Raw genomic sequence first — 23,982 nt, 5'->3', positions numbered from 1 at the left:
CTCTGCAAATGAGTAATGAATCACACGCGGTATTTTAGAGAGGAGAGCTGAAAGTGGCTACAAGCAGGGAGAACAATGAGAATGAGACCTTTTATTTCTATTCTTTTCAATCACTACAGATGCTGCTAAATGCATTATACCGATGGTCTGAAATCACTTGTTCTGATCTCAAACACCTGTGAGTCAGTCAAGCCAGGACCTGTGACTCATGCAGGACAGAGCGCATTGATGGTGATATTTATACATACAGGTAGGGGCAGAAAAGTAAAGAATTACATTGCATACAAGATTGAAATGATTTAAAAGAAGGAGAAAAGAATGGTAAGGCTTAATATGGCAAGAAAGAGAGGAATGCTGCACAATGGGAAATGTTGGACTATAAGGCTTCTTGGTGATCTTCATGGCAGGAGGTTGAGCAAAGAAAATCAAAGGGTAAATTCCTGTGGTTTTAGTGATTTGTGGGCTTATAAATATCCAGTGTGTGGGCAGTCTGCTCTTCCAGTATCCACAAACAGCAGCTCAACAAGCCAAGAAACAGAAAAAGAAAAACAAAACAAAAACCAAGTCAATACCTTATGCTGTGGGGAGTTCAGAGATGGACACGTATTCAGGAGAGAAATATGAGGAAGGTGTATGAAGTTTACCTTGTTTCTCTCTGCTTGCATCAAGTCAACATTTAAAGATAGATTGGAGACTTTAAATTAAAAAAACACCAGAAATCTTAAGATTTTCAAACCCTTCACTGAGAATGTTAAAAAAGCAGACTTCTCCACTAACCAATTCTTTCTTCTTTTTTTTTACTTTTTTATTATCCCTCCAAGGGGGGGGGGGGTCTTTTTGTGGGCTCTAGTGTCCCTTATATGAAAGTAGGCTGACAGAAAGGGGGAAGGAGAGGGGGGAAGACATGCGGCAAATGTCGCCGGGTCCGGGAATCGAACCTGAGCCGGCCGCGTCGAGGACTCAAGGCCTCCAAACGTGGGTCGCGCTATCCCCTACTCCACCACGGCACGCCCTACCAATTCTTTCTTTTATAAATGTCCACACATGTTCATATCAAAAATTCAATGTGCACAAGTGAAGCACTATATACACTACACTCCCAAAAGTATGGCTTTCTAGATGAGTTAAAACTTAATTTTGTTTTAACCCCTTCCCATGCATTAATATCCATGCTCTATTCAATGTAAAATAAATACCGTACATTATTATTGTAAGCTCTATTTAATGCATCATTTCTTAGTCATGTGCTTTTTCCATGGAGACCATGACTCATATTTGACCTGTGAAACTTGAGGCTCTCATGTGTGCATCATGTAAAGTTTTCTTTCACATTTATGAATCACAGACCAAAGACATAAAAACATTTGTTCAATATTCACTGTGCAGCAGGGCTCATTGCTTACGTGTGTTTATTTGTGTTGTTGCTCTGTAATGAAGTAGCCACATGGGGGAAGATTAAGGCCTCACACAAGTTGCTCAGACAGCAATTAAAAACAGCAATGATTGGAGTCAAACGGAGTGTGACAACAAAAAAGAACAGCAAACAGGATAAGAAGTAGACAAAAACCTGAATAAAATTCCTTTCAAAGCTGAACTCAAACAGGAACCTAAAAGCAAGGTTAGCTGATGGGTGTGGGTAGCGTGCATTATGTTCATATTATATATTTCTGACAAAGTAGTAATAATTCTTGAGCTACAGAGACATCTCACAACACTTGCAGCCATTTCATGATGGATTTCAGGAAGTAGAAAACTGCAGGCATCATCAGAGCATCATTCATTCAGCTGTGATGGAGGGTGGTTTATGTGAAATACATTGTTGTGCTTACCATAGATTTGACACAATTTTTTTGAGATTAGAATTTTAGTTGATAAAATAAACCTGTAGAATCCCTTTTTGTGTTTATTTAATCAACTCTTTTAGGTTTTTTATTCATTCCTCCATCATATTATATACCCACTTTTTATTGCAGGGTTTTACAAGTCCTGGAGGAATCTCATGATTAGCGATGTCTGCAGTTGTTTCAGATGGGTTACATTTGTAGACTATTTTTCAAACAGTGGAAGTGCCGATTTCAAATTCTTTTGGAATCTCTTTAAATCATTTATTAGACTTATATGCTGCCACAATCTTCCTTTTTAAGGCCTCAGACCTCTCTTTCAATCGGACCATAAAGTGTACTGTCACTTAGTGACTCAGGAGCACAACAAACTAAATGTAATTTATGGATAAGCATATACTTTGTTATTGATGTATAATTACCAATTGTCCAATTAGCGTATTTTTACAATTGACTAAGAAGAAAAATTACCCAGAATGCTAGAATTTAAAAACAATTAATGAATAAAAATAAACATTACTCCATCTATATAAACAGTACAGTGTTCACTTTGTTTCTGAATCTCACCTATAGGAGGAGTTTTCAGAGCAGGGGTTATGAGCGCGCACAATCACAAAGACATGCTGGAAGTGAGAGCGAATGTTTTTAGGAGTGAAGGGAAGCGCTCCAGGTTCCTGGAACACAATTGTGACGATGTCGTTCCCTATGTGCCGCTTCCGCAGCAACTGCAAGTTCGATGACAAAGAGAGAAAATAAACAATAAGCTGTTAGAGACCAAGAAAATCAAACTGAACAATCAGAGACATCTTTTAGACAATGGGCACCTAGAAAACTGTGACTTAATCCACTAGTTTTACAACACAGGATTTTTGCAGAAATCTCCTACAAATGTCCACCTTTATAGCTTTAATATACACAAAGGCTGTTATCTAAAACTTTCTATTAATTTTCATTTTTCATACCTGTTGCTTATTGTTGGGTGTGTAGGGCAGCATGGTTGACACGTGGAACATGATCTCATAATCCTTGTAAGTTGTATACAAGGAGTGGGTGCCTGTAGAATCGGCTGAAGAAGACACAAGAGTGGGTTAATTTCTCATTTGCTAAACTGATGAAAATCCAATGGAGCAGTGTTTGGGTCTCACACCAAGGAAATACTTCTCATTAATAACAAACTCCACATTCTACTGATTTTCCTTCAGTTTCACAGCATCACATTTACGGGCTGTTTAAAAGCCCATGTTGGCTAAATCAGTTATTTACTGCAAACACTTAATGGTGTTTACTTTACATTGCTTTATTAGTTTCGGCCCAGTATTCTTGGGACTTCCAGACCAGTTTAGCGCATTTAGGTTTACTTAAATAAAATTTTCCAGATAAATATCAAAGTGTTAAGTTGTTTGGCTGTTTTGTTAATTTTCACTTAACTGAAGTTCAAAGTTCTGTGTTGAATTTTTGCTTATGGAAAAATAAAAATTCCTCTGTTAACAATTATTGTATTATTTAGTGAAAACCGTTTGCGTAGCAGTTCCTGTTTCTCTCCTCATGTTCTCTCTCTTTTTTCCTAACAACTTTATTTCAATCATGAAACATACAAGAACTAAATAAAACACAGACAGTAGAAACAAGAACTAAGCGTAATACTTAAGGTCGTAAATAATAATGTAAAAATTAACTGGAGTTGGAGTGTTGGAGTCTTGAATTGAAGTTTGCAATTTGGCATTAGCTTCCGCTAAATAGCATGTTGGCACAGTTCTTTAGAATTAGTTGAACTAATGTTTATAACTTTAGGGTTAGCACAACTAACTTTTTAGTTAGTAGTACCCATCACTACAAGTGGCTAGACATAGTTTTAATTTTCAAGTTGTAATCGCTTTGTCTGTAGAAATCCTCCACAATTCCCAGATCAACGTATTTCTACTGAGACTGTATTGCATTGCTTAGTGCCCTGCAATTTGCCAAACATCTATATAATATTCTGGCTTCAGTGTTTTTGTTCATATAAGAATAATTTTAAATGCATCTAGTGGAATATGCTTGAACAACTTATAAAATAAAAAATGAAGCAGGTATAAATCTTTTTGAGCAGCTCTTTTAACATTTCATTAGCAAAGCAAGCTGAGGAGAAATGCAAGAGAGAACGTTGCTATTCACAACCAATGTACAGAAATGACAACAAAGACCCAGAATAAAAGAAAAACATTAGTTTTCTATATTTTCTAAATGATACATCAGGTCACATAACTTCCACGATGGACAAACAAAACATGCTTTAGATATAATTGAGTTCCTGAATCCACAATCCATTATTTGCTTGGTGGACAGCTAAACCTAAAGGTTACTTTTTTGTTATATCCACACATATACTTACTTTTTGTGTCCAGCTGAGCTCGATACTTGTTGAAACCTTTGAGCCTAACCCGCTCACCCAACAGATGGAGGAACTCTTCCAACGCAGGACCGGCTGCTTCGTTATTGTACATTTCCTCTTCGCTGCTCTGGCCTGCCATGCAGTACATCACCCCCACCTTCCGCTGGAAACTCAGCTGTACAGAGAATACAAATGAAGAAGCAGAGACCAAAACATTACCTGGAGAAGTCATGTCAAAGTCCCCTTGTTGACATTTTAGTCAGAACTTGTGTTGGCATTTCAGAAACAACCTTGAGTTGTACTGTTGTGGTGGTGGTGGTGGTATTTTCCCCCAAGAAATTATGCTGACATTTTCAGAGATTTCAACTTCTGATGATTGCACCAGGGAGGGTGAGCATCGTGAGCATCAAAAAGCTTGTTTTGTGTTTTCCTTTTTTTAAAAGGTTCAGATAAATGCGATGCGAGTTTGCCAAAGACAAGCACAGTTTCACGGAGTAAATTCCACAAAGCAGGTCATAAAAATGATACAGCTAAAAGGAGGGAATGATAAAGAAGAACCATCTCCTGTATAAAGGGGGAAAATATCTCCTACACCAGAAATGATTCATGAACTCAAAACAAGATTTGTTTGCGCAACACATACTATACTGTGTGTGGATGGCTCACAAAGTTCTGTTGGTGAATAGATTGCACCCTTCACACTTATTTTACAGCAGTAGCATAAACCTCACATTTAAAATACAACCTTTTCCAGATTCATTTAATCAGCGAGTGCAAAAGAAATCCACTTTAAGCATCATCTTTAAAAGTAATAGTAAATGCAAAGTTTTAATTGATACTTTTTTATTTTGGTCTGTAGCTTATAAACATTTAATTAGTAGTCAATTACTTCCTGTTCTCACGCGTGTTAATATGCAAGATGGAGGCCCATTTCTCTTGACTAAAAGCCACTAGACTGTACACTGACCCATATTTATCTTGTCATCAGATAAAAAAAGATTTAAAGGGGGTAAAAACATTTACAAAGTTCATGGTTTGAAAACTGCAACAAAGTTGCAGCTTGGAGTCATGAGGTATCCAAAACAACCATTTCATGCCATCTTAATGTCAACTAATTTGGAAGGAAAGTCATTCTTTGTTCTACCACCAGAAACAAAAACACGTGAAGTGTGCTAAATATCACTGAGGCTGAAAATATGTACTGTTATCAAATCAAAACAGAAATTTTTCATTGTGCACAACTTGAAAGAGTATCCAAAAGTTTTTACTCAAGTGAGAGCAGCACTACTTCAACAAATCTTTACTCATGTAAAAAGTAGCCGTCCAAGAAATTACGGGAGAGTAAGAGTATTTGGTAAAAAGTCTACTCTAGTACTGAGTAACTAATTAAAATATCAATCATGTACTATTTAAAAATTACATCAAATGGACCAAAATATAAAGATATGTGGAATTTTTGCATTTTAAAGACCAAAGTAAAAATAACTAATATAGATAATATAACTACAAAATAACTAAATCAGGCTAAAAAAAAAAAAAAAAAAAACTTTCCTCCTCAAATCAGTTTCTTTCAATATAAAACTTATGAAACTAACAAAAACTGCGTTTGTGTCTGGTGAATTTTTGGTTAAAACGAGCTTGTTCTTCATTCATTGAAGTTGCGCCCAATGTGTAGAGTATCCAATAAATTACTCAAGGAAAAGTAAAAAAAAAGTACAGCATAGTAGCACTACTCCTAGAAGTGAACTTTTCCCAAAAGGTCTCTCAAGTACATGTAACTAGTTATTACTCAACTCAGGTTTTGAGCCCAGTGCAGAAGGTTCTAGTTTGGCATTAAGTCATAGTGGAAGTAGCTTGTCCTTCAATAGAAATGATCAAGAAATAGTTTAACAGTTTCTTAAAAACCGCCAAGTAGATGGGTGTCCTTATGTAAATGTGTTATTATTTACACTTGTAGCATTGTTATGTATTAACTACTCTGTCATGTTGAAAGTGAGTGTGATTTTAAGTCCTGTGCATGTTTTGGTGGGGGCATGGATATAGGTTTGGACTACTTATATTAATCTCCATCACTGTAAATTGGAAAAGATGTTTCCAAGTACATTTTTTGTCTGAATGATGTTTTTAAAACAATGTCATTAGGACAGGAAGTCTAAAGAATCCTTCCATTTTAGTAAGCTGATAGTGGCAATCAAAGGTACACAATCAAGAGACGTAATCAAGAAAATGAATGCAGCCCAGCTTATCTGAGAATAAATTTGCTCATTGTGTCTTCTTACCCCCTGCTCATCCAGCTTCATCAGCTGATCAGTGACCTTAGGCGTGTTGAGTGCCAGACGGAGGCAGTGCACATTGAGCTCAGGAACAAGATATTCCAGTACTTCTTTGAGGGGAAGACCACGAGCAAGACCGTGCTTCGCTGTCGATGGCACAGCATCTTCAAGGATGGATCCGCGCAAGGTGGTAAGCTAGAGACGATAGGAAGAAAAAAAGAACACAGTTTGGTAATGGGTTTTACTTCAATGGGTTTATAACTCCAGGTAAAGGTACTCTGGTGATTTAGAAAAATATAGAGATGGATTAGCTAAAGGACAAAGGGAAAATACGTGTAGGTTTTAACAGTGAAGTCTCTAAGGTTTTGAGGTGAGACAGACTAAGGAAGGACTTCCATAAATAAATCAGGAAGGCTGTAGAAAAGTCCAAGGCCTGAGTATCCATCATGAGCAAGTAAACAGAGCTGGTAGTCTCTAGCTGTCTCCAGGCACTTAACAGTGTCTGTGTTTTATGTTTGGTAGTGCCTGTGATGGTGTAAACACACTCAGTTTTATATAAAGTGAAGAGGAAAAATGCTCTTAGCTCAAGAGCAATGGACAGTAGTAAAGGACAGTGGCCCCCGGTGCACAAAATTGTCTTCAAAATGAGAGCATCCCACTCACTCCCCCATATATTCACATGTACTTTTAAACCTGGAAAGTTTTCCAATCTTAAAAAAACAGCCATTATAATGGATAGAGGGATGCAGAGTTGAAAGACAGAAAAATATCACACTTTGTTATGCATCATACTAATGGGACTCCCAAGCCAATTACTCAAGTTATACTTTAATGCAAGAACTATGCTTTACTTTTGATGCTTGAATTCTTTTGGTCTAAATTTAAACTTTTTGGGTGCAAAATGGCACAGCTCAGTCCTTCAGTGATGAAGTTTGACAAAGATTCTGGGTGGGCGTTTAGCTCAGGGGATGAGCACATGGATCTTTAGCACTAGTGTGCACAAACTAGAGAGATTTAGAAGAGACTCTCACTGAAAATGGTTGATTGAGAACACAAAGACTCAACTGGAAGAAAACATTAGAAAAAAAGTCAGATCAAACATGCACAAATTTGAGGTGGTGGCTCAGCAGAGGCGGAGGAATCTTGAGCTGACAACCGTGAGCTGAAGCTTTTACATCGAACCCCTGCTGGGTGAAGATCCTGTGTGTTAACTCCTACACAATCTGAACTCATAATAGCTTCTCTGTAGCATCACTCAGAACAGAGTGTACTAAGTATTGACACATTTAAAAGCATGAACATTCATAGCTATTAATACGGTAAATCTAGGTGAATGGAAAGCTCAAATGGAAACACATTCAGCATAATGAGCAATAAACACACACATGAGGAGTTTTTATTTTGATGTCGTTTTACCTCGCTCGTTCTGAAGATGACCCTGTAATTATACTGCTGGCCATGCTCCTTGTGTTCCTCCAGCTTCTCCCTCCTCAGACTCACCGCCACTGGGCCCAAGTTCTCATCCACCCCCAGATAGTTCCAGTGCTCTAAGGTTTAGATTGAAAATAATGCTATTTGTGATAGGTGTGGTAATGAATGGATCACAAGAAAAAAAAGGCTGAAATCTAAAGAAATTAAGAGAACAATAAAGATTGTAACAATAGAATTAAAATAATAGCAAGGTTACAGTTACATGTTAAATATGCTACTTTCAAAACATTGGCCTGTAAAGGGATATTTCCCAAAGAAAATGCAATGACAAAAAGATTTTCAAAAAGTCCTACTGTGCCGGGAAGTTTATATACACTTATCATGGACATAAATGTTTTCAACTTTGCATATTTTTAATTTTAAGAATCAATAAAGTTGTGGCTTAATGCTTTATCCATTCTAAAACCTTTTGGCATGTTATGGATCGTTGATCTGTTGGAAAAACCTAATTTCGTCAAGGTTTGTTCAAGTTTTGTCAAATTAGGAGCAGACACTTCCTTCTTAGTAGGAAACCAAGCATGGGTTGTGCTTCACTACTGCAGCAACCCAAGATCAACATTTAAATTTGAATGTACTTAAGGATTGGCAAACAAACAGCAAAGATCACAATAAAAGCTGCTTAACAAGGTGAGCAATTTTATGCCCAAATTACTGAACTTCTGATAATAAAGTTTCCTGATCCTTTTGTCAGATTAGTTGTCTAATCGTATCATAACTAAACAGATGCAAATGAATCACATTTCTTCCTTATCACCATTTATTTAAAATCACCCAACCCTTACTTAAACCTGATCAAACTGTTTGGACTATTCTGAAAAGCCAGCTAAGTGTCATTTTAAATTATTTCCATCACTTTTGACCAGAAAAACAGTTAAATATTGTACAAGAATAAGCCATGACATTGTTTATGGCTGCAAGAAGTAGTAAAAAAGCCTTAAAATGCATCATTAAATGACAAAAATTAATAAGACGTTTAATCCAATGATAGGCGTCCAATTCTCTTACCTCTAAGATAGAAATACTTTCTGTAGTAATAGGCACCAAGGTCAACATGTTCCACAATATATCTCTTGGACCTGTCAGCATGTTGACTTGGGCCATCTTTAGCAGCCTCCAACACAGCCACTCCAGCATTAGTGAAATGGGTTGTGAGAGTGGCTTCCAGCGGTCCTTCCTCTGTACTGCCAGAAGAACTGCTGGAGCTCCCGCCGCTACCAATGCTGCCCTGCTGGAAGACCGATTACAAAGAAAAGTGAAGCAAATAATCCTACAGCTGCAGTACGTCATTTTTATAAAATATATGTGCTTTAAATATTTGTTAAAACTGTCACTATGTTGTGACAGTGTAACATGAGACAGATAATCTGTGAAAAGCTCACGCTCCTCTCCCTTCTCCCAGTGCTACTACAGTATTACTGTCAGAAGAAATGCAGAGCTCCCAGTCAAAAACTGGGAGCCAGGAGGAAGGTCTTAGTGCTGCCAGTCATGCTTGTGTACGCGCTGAACAATGTGAGAATTGTGGAGAAGCAACTCACAGTCCCAGGAAATATCAATGTTATTCATATTTTAATCGCTATGCTAACCAGCCCAAGTATTCATGGCAGGCTCCAATATCAGGAAGAAGCTGTAACATAGCAGAGAGCAAGGAATTGATTGACAGCACTAAAACCCTCCTCCTGGCTCTGACTGGGTGGGTGCCAGTTAGCACTGGAAAAAGACAGAGGAGCTCAATTTTTGATTTTTTTTTACAGTCTGTCTCAATGTGCCATTCTGTTATGACATGGTGACCCTTTCAACAAATATGTAAATGTGAATCTTATTTATACACATGTTTTCTTGAACTCAACATACCTGTTTAGCAGGAGAAATGTTCCTTTCCCCCTCTCCACCAATCTCATTCCTGAAACAAGGGCAACTGAGAACCAAATCATTGCTCTTGTCATCCCCAGGGTCCAATGCGGGGCTAGTACCGTGTCCTCCTCCAGTCCCCTCCTTGCTCAGTTCCTCCTGTGAGCCACAAGGGGAGCCATAGGTTCCACTCTGATTGGAGGAAAGGGAGGAAGTGGCAGAGGCTGAAGCGGCAGCAGCGGCTGAGGCACCGGTTGTGGTGTTCTTGCGTTTGGAGCCACATTGACGGTTTTGGATCGCCTCATTGAGGTCAAACAGTAGAGACTGGATGTCAAAATGGGCAAAGCCTTTTTGGCACACCCATGGCTTAGGAGGTGGCCCACTTTCATCCCCTTTCCCGCTATCTTCAGCATCTGAGCCGGCCCTCGATGTGTCGCCCTCCACCTTCACGCTGCGTAGCTTCCGGAAGATAGACTCTCCACCCGTCTCTGACTTTGACCTTCTCTTCAAGTGTTTCTCGCGCTCTTTCAGGCGGCTGGCGGGACTGCCACGAGCTGGACCATCGGGCAGATCCAGGGCAGCCTGTTTTATAGGGGCCACAGTAAGGAGTTCTGACAGTCTTTCTGGAGCTGGGCTTCTCTGATCAGGGGCCTCGGAGGACTGGTATCCCTTCAGCATGTCAAAGAAGCTCTCTCCCGACACGCCATGTTTGTCTATTGAAGAAGTGCTACCGTATTCACGGTGCATGGGCGTCCATCCAGAGAAGGACCAGCCCTCATTGCCATCCCCATCCAGCTCACTGATGGTTATATCACTGTTACTGCGCTGGCGGATCCGTCTCATCCCTTTCCGAGGAGAACCCAGGTAACCATCAGGTGACAGGAAGCGATTGTCCTTTCCTTTGCTATGCATTTTGTTCTTTAGTGTATTCTGGATGTTGCGCAGCATTGATGAGTCTTGTGGGCTTATCAGGTGTCCTAACTTCGCTGACAGATTGCTGTGGGCTGCGACAGCTGACACATTCCCCCCTCCTCTTTCTCCACTACCACTCCCGCTCAATCCTCCACTTCCTCCTCCGCCACTTCCTCCTCCACCCAGGATCCGTTCTCTGTCTCCACTTCCTGATCCTGAGGAGCTGGTGGTGTTCGTAGAGCTAGGCGAGTCCGTTTCCACCGTGATATGCCAAACACCGCCTCCACCGCCATCTTTCCTTGGGGGCCAGTCGGCCACACGAGCTCTAACCCCCATTTTGGGGACACCAGGGTTGGTGCCAGTGGTTGATGCGGAGGAGATATGTGCACTCTCGCTTCGAGGTGGCGGTGCTCCTCCATTGGGCAGTCGGAGGCGGCGGGTGTAGAACTCATCGGTTGCCGGCACAGAGCCCCCAACCGACCGTTCTGTCTGAGAGCGCTTCAGACTAGTCATGACGAAGAATGGGGAAGAATGTGGGGAGAGGAGGTGGGAGGGAAAGGTAAAGATGGGTTGTGAATGGGGGTTAGATTTGGGTCAACATAATGCCCACTGAGTGAAGAGCAGAGGGGAAATTCACATCTGGTTCTGAAGAAAGAGAAAAACAGATAAAAACATAAACAAGTCAATGTATAAACTTTTTTATTTTTATAAAAACAACAAAAACAGCAGGATATCAAACGCTCTGAACTGCTAGAGGTAACATGTTTGTTCTCAAGGCACAAATTTCAAAAGGTGAAAAATTGGGGTGGGGGGGGCGCTTACTCCAAGAAGATCAGGTTATTTTACCTTAAAAAACCTCCAGTATGAAGAAACTAATGTGTGGACAGTATTTTACAGCTGCAGTCTTTAAAAAGCCATCTGCTCTGGATTTATGTGGGAGAAGTCAGGCCGCCTCAACGGAAACACTGGAAAGTAACGACTCAGAACAGTGGTGCAGACAGCCTGTGCACAAAGAAAACAGAGAAAACTTAAGTTAATATCACTATTTACTGCAAAATTAGATTTATAACTCAAACTCAAACAACTTTAAATCTGAAAAAAGAGCATAATGTAATGTGGCTGGTTACAAAAAAAGGTGGTTTAATAGCAAAAGTTCAGTATTTTCAGCAGATTCATGGAAAGAAATCCTCAACAATATGTTTAAAAGATGCATGTAGGTTTTATTAATTTCACCAAATTTCAATAATCAATGACATCACTCGTTCCCCGCTTTACACAATGTCAAAATCGAACCATAAATCAATTAGAAAGTCACTGCTAATGAACATTTGGAAAGCCTTAGGAGCGGAATGAAATACGGAAAATGTTCATGGACACAGCAAAACGGTGTGCAGCTCATTAAGCCAGTCAAAACAATGTGACATGTTTTTCTTCCCGCAGACATTGATGCAGCTTCAGGGTGCCAGACTGTCCGCTTTTCCAACTGGTTTGTCCATAATATTACAACACCTCTCTATTCCGGAACAATCTTTTGAGTCACCATGGAGATAAGCGGTCTTGCAAAGACCATGTTTTTCAGTGTTGCGTGTGTGAATGTGAAAGAGAAAAGGCGATGAGAGAGACCGACTTCTTTCCTTACTAGAAAACTCATCAAGTTCACATTTGATAGCATTCATTTGTGGTATCACTAATGTGTTATTATTACTCTAGAAAAACCTGTCCATGCTTTCAGTTGGGTACAAAATATACCATTAATCTTCAGAATGCTTCCCAAATACAAATATAAAGTATTTCACACATGATCAGCTTTCTGGTGTTCTTCCTAACGTAACTGAACCATTAAAATCAGCTTGCTTTAGATTCTATGGGATATTTTCCCATGACAATTTGCCTGGAACCTGCTAAGTGTGTTTCCCCCTCCCGCATCTCCATCTCGCCCAGTAACTGCTGGGTTACACTCCAGAGCCCTCCACCCACCAACAACTCTGAACAGGATTAAGGCTATGGATGGAATGCTGTTTGGTTGGACTGGTAAAACTACAGTTACATCAACATAAAATGAGGAGATAACCGTTTCCAGTTATCTGACAAACTGTGAAGTTAAATAAACAGCAGATCTGGCCAAACATTTTGAACACAAGTTGATGTTAGAGAAGCAAAGAAACCACACTTATTCAGTGTGTTGTGCCCTGACCAATGGTTGGACAAAGTTGAAGTAAAAAATTAAACCTTTTAATTCAATTTAAAATGTTAATTGAATCTTTTAATTAAACTCTTTGGCAGAGTTTTCTCCAGAAAACTTGCTAACCCTAGTGGGAGGGGTGCTAGGGCAGTCATCCAATGGCCCACCATGATTTTTAGATTTTTTTAAAATGTTCAAGTTGACAGGAAATCTGAAAATATCACTAGGTAATTATGTGTTATTGGAAGACATTAACAATACCTAAGTACTAACTATGAAGTCTTAAAAAAGGCAAACATTAAAAAGCCTAAATAAACAAACCAGCAATGCTTAGCCCATTGGGGCCGTAAGGAAAGCCTGGTGGCCTGCCAGGCTTATAATACACTGGGGGAAACCCTGCTTTAGTGTAGAAGTTTGTACAGTAGGAAGTCTCAAAGTTACCCTGCATCAGTGAGATTTAAAAACCAACTCTGAGGAAGGACGAAGAAATTACGCATTTATAAGTGAACTTTATTTTCAACGGCATGTCCATACATGTTTCAGATGATCATAGAGCAAGACTTTTCACAAACAGCATTAAATGAGTGCAACTAAGCTGCTTAAAGTGGTAAAGGTGTGATTATATAGTGAAGGGCAAGAGTGTCCAAAGTCTGTCTCCTAATCCTTGCGAATACCAGGAGGTTCACTGTTTAGTGATTTTTATTCCAGCAATCCCCATGGTGCAAATGACATGGTTTTAATTCCTATGGCAATGTAACATGCTATTTAAGAAAAGTCTGAACTTAAATATATAATTTGTGGTGCATCTGAACAGATGTAATGTCCAGTCAGTGCATTGGTGTTCAAGTCCAGTCCTCAAGAACTGTTATCAACTTTTAGTAGCTATAGAGGACTGGAGTTGGGAACCCATGGTCTAGAACCATGAAAGGGAGAGACTGAACTAAAAATGACAATCACCAACATTTAGAAACATTAAATCAAAATCTAAATTACTTTAGCCTTGTGCTGAAGACCTTGGGTACCACGCCTGGATTCCACTTTAGACAACTCTTTTTTTTTTTTTTCTTTTTTACACTAATGGTGAGCAATTCAATCAATAAAGAACTGTCATATCGCTCTGCAGCTTTGAAACCCACTGCTCATTATTTTTACAGTGTCTCCTTTACTCCTTTGCAACCTGTAAGCCAGTCTAGCTTTAAACTGTGAAGTGTAACTATGAGAAATTCAAATGCAAAACATTTACGTGTGCACAAAAGGTGGCATGCTGGAATTAGTCATCTCTATTTGTAGAGCCGCTTATATCCAGACATTTTTCTTATCCTAAAAAGGTTTCATGCTTTTTCTAGATAATTATGCTTTTCTACTCTGGTAGGTTTTTTTACTCTATGTAAAAATACACGACTATCTTTGGTGGTAAGAAAATTATTTTCATTGAAACTTGAAGGGCGTTATGAAAAGCACAACTGCATGAATAGACAACCTTGGTTCAAGTTGGGCAAAAATATATTTTCAACAAATGTGGTAGAGCTGCACTTTCAATAAGAATAACATGAAACAATGCATGCTGCAATAAACAATAATATAGTTCTTAAACAACTGCTATTGTGCATCTGAGTTCAAGATTATTTATATTGTAATGTGAAGATAAATGAAAACTTGTCATTAAAGACAAAACTGGGATGCAGAGGCTCCATCAAGTATGCAGTAATGAGTCCTAGTTTCTCTTGTAGTCTCAAAATTCTTACTACGAGTGGCTAGCCAACCACAGTAATCCAAAAACCCATGCAAAGAACCTACGTGAGGCTGATACCACTCAGTTTGATACTGATTATTACTCTTTTACAAAGTGAGGTAAATTTATTTCCTCCTAAAATCATGTGACTGAGATGACATTCTCACAGATGAAATGTTTTGGATTAACAATGGAACACCTCCTGCTCAGTGTTGCATCCTGCTGTTTATTTTGATCCATCCATTTCACTGGAGCACATTGTGGACATGTCACCTGCCCATCACAGGGCAATGGAGATACAAACAGGACAAGCAACCGCACACACATTTTAAATATCTGCCTAAGGGCAATTTAGAGGTTCCAATTTAGCCAACAGACAATGTTTCAGGGGTGTGGGAGGAAACCACAGCACCCAGCAAGAACATGCAACTCCACAGAGATAGGAAATAATGGTCACAACTGTCCCACCACGCATTCAAGTGATATTTTTGATATCACAAAACTGAAGTAGGTCAATGTGCTGCATAGAGGTGTGCTTAAAGTAAATATATTGCACTGAATCCATAGCTGCAATTTTCAACACAACTTTCAATTTTGGTCTTTTGATACTGATAACTGGTTGTGTTAAAGTGAACAACCAAAAAAAAAACCTTAGCATGGCACAAGTCTAATATTAACTGGAGTAAGAAAAAAAAGTGATTTTACCACTTTTCCCACACAACACCCAATAAAAGCACAGAATTAGAAATCAAGAAGCAGCTAAGTGCTAAAATCTAATAAGAGCCAATGATATGTCTGAACTAAAACTTGAATAGTGTGCTCCAAATAACACCTGCAGAGCAGCCTCTCTGTTTTTCCCCACTGATGATTGGCTAGTACTTCTAATGAGAGCTGGAGAGAAAGGGGAAACAAGGCAAAAATAAGAGTTAAAGAACAAAGTGGGTGGATAGTAGAGTATACTATATGTAAGGCAAGCAGACCTGGGAATTGAAACAAACGAGCCAGGCATTGCTTCCCTTCCTGCAGCCACTGAGGGCCAATTACACTGACAGACACTCTGTAACCTTTATCAATGCCTAAATAAGGTCGATGTATGAGGTAAATATGCAGCATCGATGCTCAATGCAGGTAACTGCTTTCGTGGATGTCTGTTACTGTAAAATGTCAACACAATAATGTCCATGCTTCTCTCAGATAATGGGGCATAAGACAGTAAGAAAAACGGCTGCAGCACATTAGAAGTGTTGCCATGACACCCAAGAGAGCATTTGCAGATGGCAAAAACAGCTCCACTATGATACATTAAATAAAAAGGTAAAGAGGGGAATCTATGGAATCAAACTGTATAACCTTTACCATATGATATGATGCTGGAGCCTCCATAAGCATTTTGTTGTCATTTTAAATGGAAAAGCACCATTAAATATACCCAATATCCAAAGTTGATCAAACAATAAATAGCTCAAACACATCACTGTGCTATATTAGATATAGGAAGAGTAGCAGGAACAACTAGGTGTAATATAGGACCACCCAAGTAAAATTCACACAAATTCAGCTTGTCCACCTGCTTGACAAATTTCAAGCAACAACAAAGACTGCTAACCATCATTAGTTTTATATGCAATATTCTTAATGTATAAATATAATACGTTTACCAAATGGTCGCATGAAGCCACAATTGCCTGGTACATGACATTTCTGTGCTTTCACAGAGACCAAATGTTTCATTGGGACAGTTACTCTAATTAATTGAATGAGTATTTAGTCAGCCATGATCTCATAAATAACGTCTGAAAGAAACAAAGCAAAAGAAAACAACAAAAATAGTTTGAAAACAAAGACGAGTAGGTTTTCTATATTTCCACACAGTGGTGGGCACTGCTAACTAATGTTAGCTGCACTAATCGTACAACACCAATCACAATCATTAGTTCCGCTAAATACTAAAATACAACACCAACATGGTATTTATTGAAAAGTAATGTTAAAGCGATAAATTTAAACCTTATTGATGTCCACCATGTGTCAATAACACAGTGTGTAGTTATAGCAACCTTAGCAAAAAATGCTAAAGACCTATTAGCATATTAAAAGAAGTGTGCCCACCACTGTGTCCATATAACTGACATAAATTCTTCAATTTCCAACCCTGTTAACCCCTCTGACAAGACTCAGTTTTACATAACCCAATTCTATTAAATAATACCATCTGGTGCCTCAAGTATTCATGGAAACTTTTACCCCTGAACCAGTAATCAGAGTTGTCTCTAATGTTTGACTCAACATAGTGATTCAAATTAACGTCACATATTAGCAAATGATTTTTGAAATCACCCTTGCTGTAAGGTTTGCTGTCAAGAAGAACAGGTGTGCCAGTGCCCACCACTGAGTGACTACAAATCTGCTCCAGTGCACAGTGAGTCATGCACACCTGAAAATTACAGACTGACTGACAGAGGCTGCAGTCGAGAGCTGAAAAGGACCGGTGACAAACGCTTTTGAAAAGAAGAGGCATAAAATAGAGCACAAGGTGATCAGAATGCATACACAGACATACATACTTGCATATACAAATATACATAGACATGAGAAACTCAGGACTGAAGCCCTGGCATTATCAATTACCTCAAGGTATTCTCTTTAAATTTCCAGACAGCAGACACCAAAATGAAGTCTTTGTGGCTTAATCAGTGTGTATTGTGCTCAAAATGGATGGTTCTCCATAACCTGTACTTAACAAAGATCTCCACCTTCTAATCACAGAACAAAGCATAAAATGACAGGACTAGAGCCCTCTGAATTAAAAGAAAAGTTCAAAACTAAAACTGAAAATCGATGGCGTTTGTTTTTGTTGCTAAATCTCTGACAATTATACACCTGTTTCTCCGCTCAGACATTACTACACGGACCGGTGAGTCAAGTCAAGTCACATCATGTTTGTATCAATGCTGACAAAACATGTTACGTTATGTCTCAATGGCTTTCACTATTTCACAAGAAAAAATATTTTCTGACCTTGCCTAGCAACCAACTCTGAGGATACAGGAAAAACTACTGTCAAAATGTGTCTGATTTTGACTGTAGAGGCAAGCCTTTTTCCAAAAAGGTGTTAAAACCACTATGTGCTTAGAAAAACAAAACAACGATAATCTAGGATATGGCTCAGGCAGTCAGTGAATACCTCTCTCTCCATCTCACAGCAATAACACAAGGGACCCAGTTAATGAGAAATGTTGCATCTCATTACTGCTTCTCACCAAGTCATCCTTCCCAGACTCTGCAATATTAGTGGATCTCAGGTTTCAGTTGGTTTAAAGTATGAGTCAGTGTGGAAGAGGAAGCATCAAATGTTTGAGTCGGTTTCAAACTTAGTTTAGTAATATAATAGTACATACCAGCCCTTTCAGCAAAATATGAACACGCATGATATTAGACATTGTGTTTATTCTTTTTTGTTACACAAAATCTAAGGGAAATAGAAGAGAGAACAAAAGTTAAACCTTTCTTAAGTGTTATCTAACAATACTCAGGAGAGAGACATCAGAAATCACCTTAATGGTGAAACTACAAAACTCCCACATTCATTGAAGAAAATAATCAAAATGGATATTTTAAAGCAACTGCTAATTTGGGTAAATTAAATCTATGGGTGGGAGAAAGATCCTATATTAAGAACAAACCAGTACCACACATCATCCCTCTTAATTTCTGCTGTATAAATACGATGATGTGCAAAAATCCACTAGATATTTGCCCAAACTTTCCCCTGTTAGCTGTAAATGTGACAAACTATGATTTTCTCATTATCTCTTAAGGTCACTGTTAGATCACAGCAACATTTTTCTCAATATTACAATAGACTTTTGCAATAAAAATAAGATTTTTAGCCAATCGAGACGCCATCGAGAACATAACCGTTTAAGTAAAAATGTGGAACAGTTGTAAGTTTTCCAGAAGCAGACAATCCTCTAACTTTAAATAAATTATGACAAAAACAATGCCTTAGTATATACAAGTGTTTTCAAAGAGATAGTTTCAAATACAGATTACAAACAGTTATATATGGTATTATGAGCAAAATGTTGCAGGAAAAGTAATATGTTGTTATTGTGCTTAAATGTAAAAGCTCTGTTCTTGTTTCTAAATTTAAACTCATTTAAAAGACAGACAACTTTTCATCTGACAGCGTAAAGAAGCAAAGACACAATGGGGGAGAACAAGTAGAGAGAAGTAAAAAAACAAAGAATAAAATTTTAATTAAATTAATAAAAGAAAGACTCAAACCTAATTCTCTTTGAAAACTGGTAGGCAGCAGGATGTCCGATTTGTGGTTTCAGCTCAAAGACTTCCACAGAGAAATTATAATTGTGTGCAAAGAAAAACATGATTTGTTGTTTTTTTCCCCTTCCCTCTGCAGACTTTGACAGTGAGGTGGGGTCCATGTTATGCCTCAGTGAAATGTGAGGGGGGTTGAGAGCTCTGAATTTGGCTGCTGTCTTTCCTTCAAATGTGGAATTGTGGATATTGTTTTCTTTATTATTTCTGCTAATACAACCAACCTATGGAAGTAGTGGCAGGAGAAATAAAGCAAAGATTTAAGTGAGGAGAGGTGTTTGTGCGCCTGTGTATGCAGGTCCAAGCAGTGTCTTTGAAAGGTAGTAAATTTAAACTCACAAAACTGCTTTATATAAGTTATAAAACATTTATTATTGCATCAAGCTTTCTCTGTGCATATTTTAAACAGCAGCTAGGGGCAGGATGTGCTTTGCACCAGAGCCATCAGTCCATATGTCCACTTTGCATCACACCTCCATTTCAGCAGCAGCTTTTAACTGTCTCATTAGCCAACAGATGTTTTTGAAGCTCTGACTCACAAATATGCAACATCTCATTTCCATTTGTGAGTCATTTTTCAAAACCCAGTTTACAATTGAATTGCTGTTATTGTTGCTTGTGGTGTATCAAGACCTACTCCTTTTATTTTATATATATTGACATAAATGTTAGTTTTAGAAGTTTTTTTTTTTTAAAACTTACATAAATGAGTTAAAAAGTGGTGCACCTTTGTTTGAAGGTGTCTGGATTTCTTGTCTGAATAAAAAGAAAAACAATTGTGTATATTTATAGATTTTTATCCCTAAAATCCAAACAGTTAGCATAACAGAGGTAGAAAATAAAATAAAAAACATTTTAACTTCAGCATTTATATTCAATTCTTACTGGTAGAGATCCATGCAGAGGTTTTTCTACATATGAAATAACTCAGTTGCTGATTTTCTTTTCTTTTTGTATAAGGTGTAATTTTTGTTTTTCCAAATCAGTAAATGTGCCATAAGTCAAAGTTGGTAAATGTTCCACAAACTGTATCAGAAGGAATTCAAAAGGAAACTAACAAGAGACAGCAGGACTACAGCTAGTTATTTTGGACCAGTTTCGGGACATTTTACCAAATTACTGAGGGAATGAGTTGAACAGGAGGCGCACTAAATTCTGTCTCAATCAGATATTGTAACTCTACGATGCACTGATGTACACAATCAATTTATTTACAAATAAACAAGTTTTTAAAGAAAAATGTGTGACAAATGAAGTGAATATCAATTTTTGTACCAACTTCAGAAGACTGAGGCTGAACAGATCACACCAAAGCTGCTAACTGCAATATCACTACACAATATGCATACCATGAAGAACTGATTGGAGTGTTAGCTGAATATTTTAGTATCACTCATCCAGGCTCTGTATGACTGAAATATATTTGGTGACACCAAAGTGAAGCAGTGTAAATTTTGCTCCAGCTCCCACACAACTGAGATAAAACTAAAACCACACTACCACCAACACTTTATCTGTGTGAAATTTGCTGTGATAGACAGGCAGCTACATGTCTTCTTTTAATCTAGCTGCAGTTTAGTTTATAATATAAACACAGAAAACTGAAGATAAGAAAATAACTGTGAATTTTAAAGTGTAACTACGAGTTTTAGAACTACAGTAAGCAAACAAAATACTCTGAGCCCAACTGAATACGACTATGTTCGTCTGTTTTATGTGAATCTCACAGTTCATGTTAAGGTACTGTCAACTGATATCTAATCAAACTTAAAACGCTAAACATTGTGCTCCAAGTATCAGATAGTTCAGACAGAAGAATCTAGGCTACATGAGATCTATACAGCCAATTGCTTCTTTGACAAGCTGATCAATTATTTATGTAAGCAGAGAAATTTTGAGAAGGGAGAGGAAAGCATGGTTGGAGGATAGGTACAATGATTTTCTCCCTCAGGCTTGTATTTTACATGCCAAAACCAGTGATGTAACTTTGTCACCTCGTAATTATTGCTGCTTTATCATTTCTGTGTTGTGAAAATGAGGATGTCCCTAATAACTTACAAAAAACAACAAAAATAGGCAAATATTTGTGCTGAGTTCAGTGAATGATCACAGCATGAAGTATTTTATGATATGTTGACTAGTTTTCTAGTTCTCTAGTCAACAGTGACTTATTTTTGCATTTGTTTCTGATGTTAAATCATTTATCTGTTTGTAAAGGTATTTTTTCAGTCATGTACAACAATCTTTTCAATGATTTCTGATTGCATTAGGGCTTTTTATACTCTTTATTTTCCAAAAAGGTAATTTACAGTATGGCTCAGCAACATAGCAATTAGTAAACTGAGTCACAATCTGCTTTGGTCTCATTGTGGCAACAGTTTGCCTCCTCCAACATAACAATGTGTGAGTCTGTACTTATCGGGTGTTACATGATCTGAAGTTTTTAGCCACAACGCACATCCCCAAAGAAAAATCTACTATATCAATTTTAATTTGTCTAGGTCTGCTGATGTAATCCAAAACATATTCTAAACTAATGATTTTTTTTTTATCTGCACATCTCCTCATGCCTTAACCACAGTAAGCAGAATGGTTAAAACAAAAAGAAACCATTAAAAGTGGCTAGATATCTAATAATAAAAATTCAGCTTTTTTTTTTCCTGCATATTTTTTTAAATTATGAAATAACAGAAATAAAGAGGTGCTTCAACCTACCGCTAACAATATTCCATCAAAACGTGTAATTTTTTCAATTAGTTACATTAGAGACTTCTAAACTAGTTTCAGATCCATTTCATCAACTAAAAAGACTCCTAAACAGACCAGCAGAGGTTCTGGTGCCAACTTGTTTAAATTTTGTTTAAAAACAATTTAAAAACTTCCGTCATTCGGCATTGCTAAAGCTACAGGCAGACTACAACTATAAAATAATGCAGAAAATTTATGTCATCGTTCACAACTTCTCCTTCTGTTCGATGACTGGCCTGGTTGAATTTCTTCCAGGGAAATCCAAGTCAATGGGAGAAAGTCAATACTGAGATGTAAAGAAAGATGTGAATTGTAGGCAATAGCCAGGCTACGAAAAACACAGTTTTAATTTGTACATTTTTTAAATTCAAATTGTGAAAAATTGGAATTCTAAGGTTTCTTAAAAAATTTAAAATCGTATCTCGTTTTTGCGCATCATCTCCTCTTGAGCTGAATGTGACTTTTCACCTCTTACAACACAGCTTAGAAGAAACTTTGGATTCAAAGTATTTTATAAGTCACCAAGAAAATTACATGGCATTTCAACTTTTCAAAATTTTTATAAGAGTGTATCATTACCCAGGATTCTAATCTAAAATATAGATGATTCATGATGAAACTCTCACACTATGATGAAGAATTATGGCTTCTAAAAGCAAGAATATTAAATATAAAACTTTTATGCCCGTTAAAATTGAAGTTACTTGGCTTTATGCAAAAACTTTGACCCTCCCTGCCCCTCTTCCTCCCAATCCATTCATAGCAAAAAGTGTCATTAAAATAGTATAGACAAATAGCAGAGTGTTTTACTCAGACAGCAGCACTGAAGCCACCTGATCATCTTTGAAAGCTGCCTCCGCACCACCACTATGAACCCTCTAATCTGTGCCAATCAGATGACGCTAAACAACCATTTGTTATGAATTGGACAGAAGTGCACGCCCCCTCCCCATTTCAACAACCACTGTAGAGCTAAGCAAATAGCTGCGATGTAGCAAAAGCAGGCACAGCAGTCACGGTGACAGAAATAGAGTGGTGAATAACAGAGAAAAGGAACTGGTGTAATTAACATGGTGGCTGGAGGCTGATGCGCTGCAGAGAGAGAAAGAATGAAACAGAACAGAGGTTGTTGTTTTTTTTGTTTTTTTAAAGGGATGTTAAATGTGCAGGAAAAAAGGATGAGGAAGTGCTGAAGCATGATGATGAAGAGAAAATAATTCTGGGTAAAAAAAAAAAAAGCACTTTGATCCCATAAACAAAAAATATTAGTTCCACTTGTACACAGCCAATTCAAAAAATAAATATACTGAATTGTTTTAAATAAAAAAACATTGTATAGAGCAATCTAATATGTACAAGCAAATATGTTGACATATAAGAACTTTACACTTTAGAATCTAAATCTGAATCCACTAATATTCTGCAAAATGTTGCATAACTCCTCAGAAATGAGGCAAGACAGTAGGAGAGACACACACCGAAATACAGATAATTGCTTGTTTTCCCAGAGAAAAAACTGCCTCAGTTCATTATGTTTGTCATGCTCAGCTCTATTATAATACTTTACTCCTTATTTATTTCTAATAGCCAATTTAGGATGCTTTTTAGTCCAAATCCTTAAAGCAAATGTAACTGGATAAACTGCAGAGAGAAAACCACTGATTATTGCCATTATGAGAGAGCTGCAGATTTCCAAAATGGCGCAGCATTGCGTGGGCAACAGTGAGCTGGAACAGGGCTGCAGTATGAGCAGAGGGAGAAGGATTGAGAGCGAAAGCAGATCAGTCTTCTGTGCGAAGAGGACGATAAGCCGCAAAATGTTCAAGGTGGAACATAAAATAAACATTTCCAGACTTTGTTGTCTTAAGTTAAACATTTGAGTATTGGCATCTTGCAGCCTTAATTGAACACAGGATGGGTCTAAAACATAGAAACTGGAAACTAATTCAACAATTACAATGCAAGGTATTTAACTAATAAAATAATTAAAACAAACAAATCGTTCTTCCGGTGATTACAAGAAGTCAATTTTTGTGGGCAAGTTTCATGCCAGCACTCATAAATCACTCAAGGTATCTTTGACACGGCAAGTTTAAGAAAAATAAATAAAAGGTTTCTGTGCAACACTAAACCGAAAGTGAAGTGTTTTCCAAGTATGTTCATATTCTGATAAATTAATACGTGCAGTGGAAAACTAATCTAACCAATGATACTCTACTTGTGTTGGCCCATCACATAAAATCATA

General features: G+C 37.8%; 1 protein-coding gene across 4 annotated transcripts in view; it reads right to left on the bottom strand.

The window, feature by feature from the left end:
* The window catches only part of LOC102236503 (signal-induced proliferation-associated 1-like protein 1), a 74,410-nt gene that overhangs the window by 23,626 nt on the left and 26,802 nt on the right, over positions 1–23,982 (bottom strand). For all 4 annotated transcript variants that reach the window (XM_014471070.2, XM_023347644.1, XM_023347643.1 and 1 more), the window contains 8 exons: positions 11,583–11,738; positions 9,828–11,381; positions 8,982–9,204; positions 7,902–8,032; positions 6,492–6,680; positions 4,213–4,387; positions 2,804–2,907; positions 2,409–2,566 (listed from right to left, as the gene is read on the bottom strand). In XM_014471070.2, coding sequence (XP_014326556.1) covers positions 2,409–2,566; positions 2,804–2,907; positions 4,213–4,387; positions 6,492–6,680; positions 7,902–8,032; positions 8,982–9,204; positions 9,828–11,249 — 2,402 coding nt within the window. In that variant the 5' untranslated portion in view covers positions 11,250–11,381; positions 11,583–11,738. The remainder of the gene's footprint in view (positions 1–2,408; positions 2,567–2,803; positions 2,908–4,212; positions 4,388–6,491; positions 6,681–7,901; positions 8,033–8,981; positions 9,205–9,827; positions 11,382–11,582; positions 11,739–23,982) is intronic.

This window comes from Xiphophorus maculatus, chromosome 15 (assembly GCF_002775205.1).
Source record: "Xiphophorus maculatus strain JP 163 A chromosome 15, X_maculatus-5.0-male, whole genome shotgun sequence".
NCBI lineage: Eukaryota > Metazoa > Chordata > Actinopteri > Cyprinodontiformes > Poeciliidae > Xiphophorus > Xiphophorus maculatus.
This window is presented reverse-complemented; position numbering and strand designations above follow the sequence as displayed.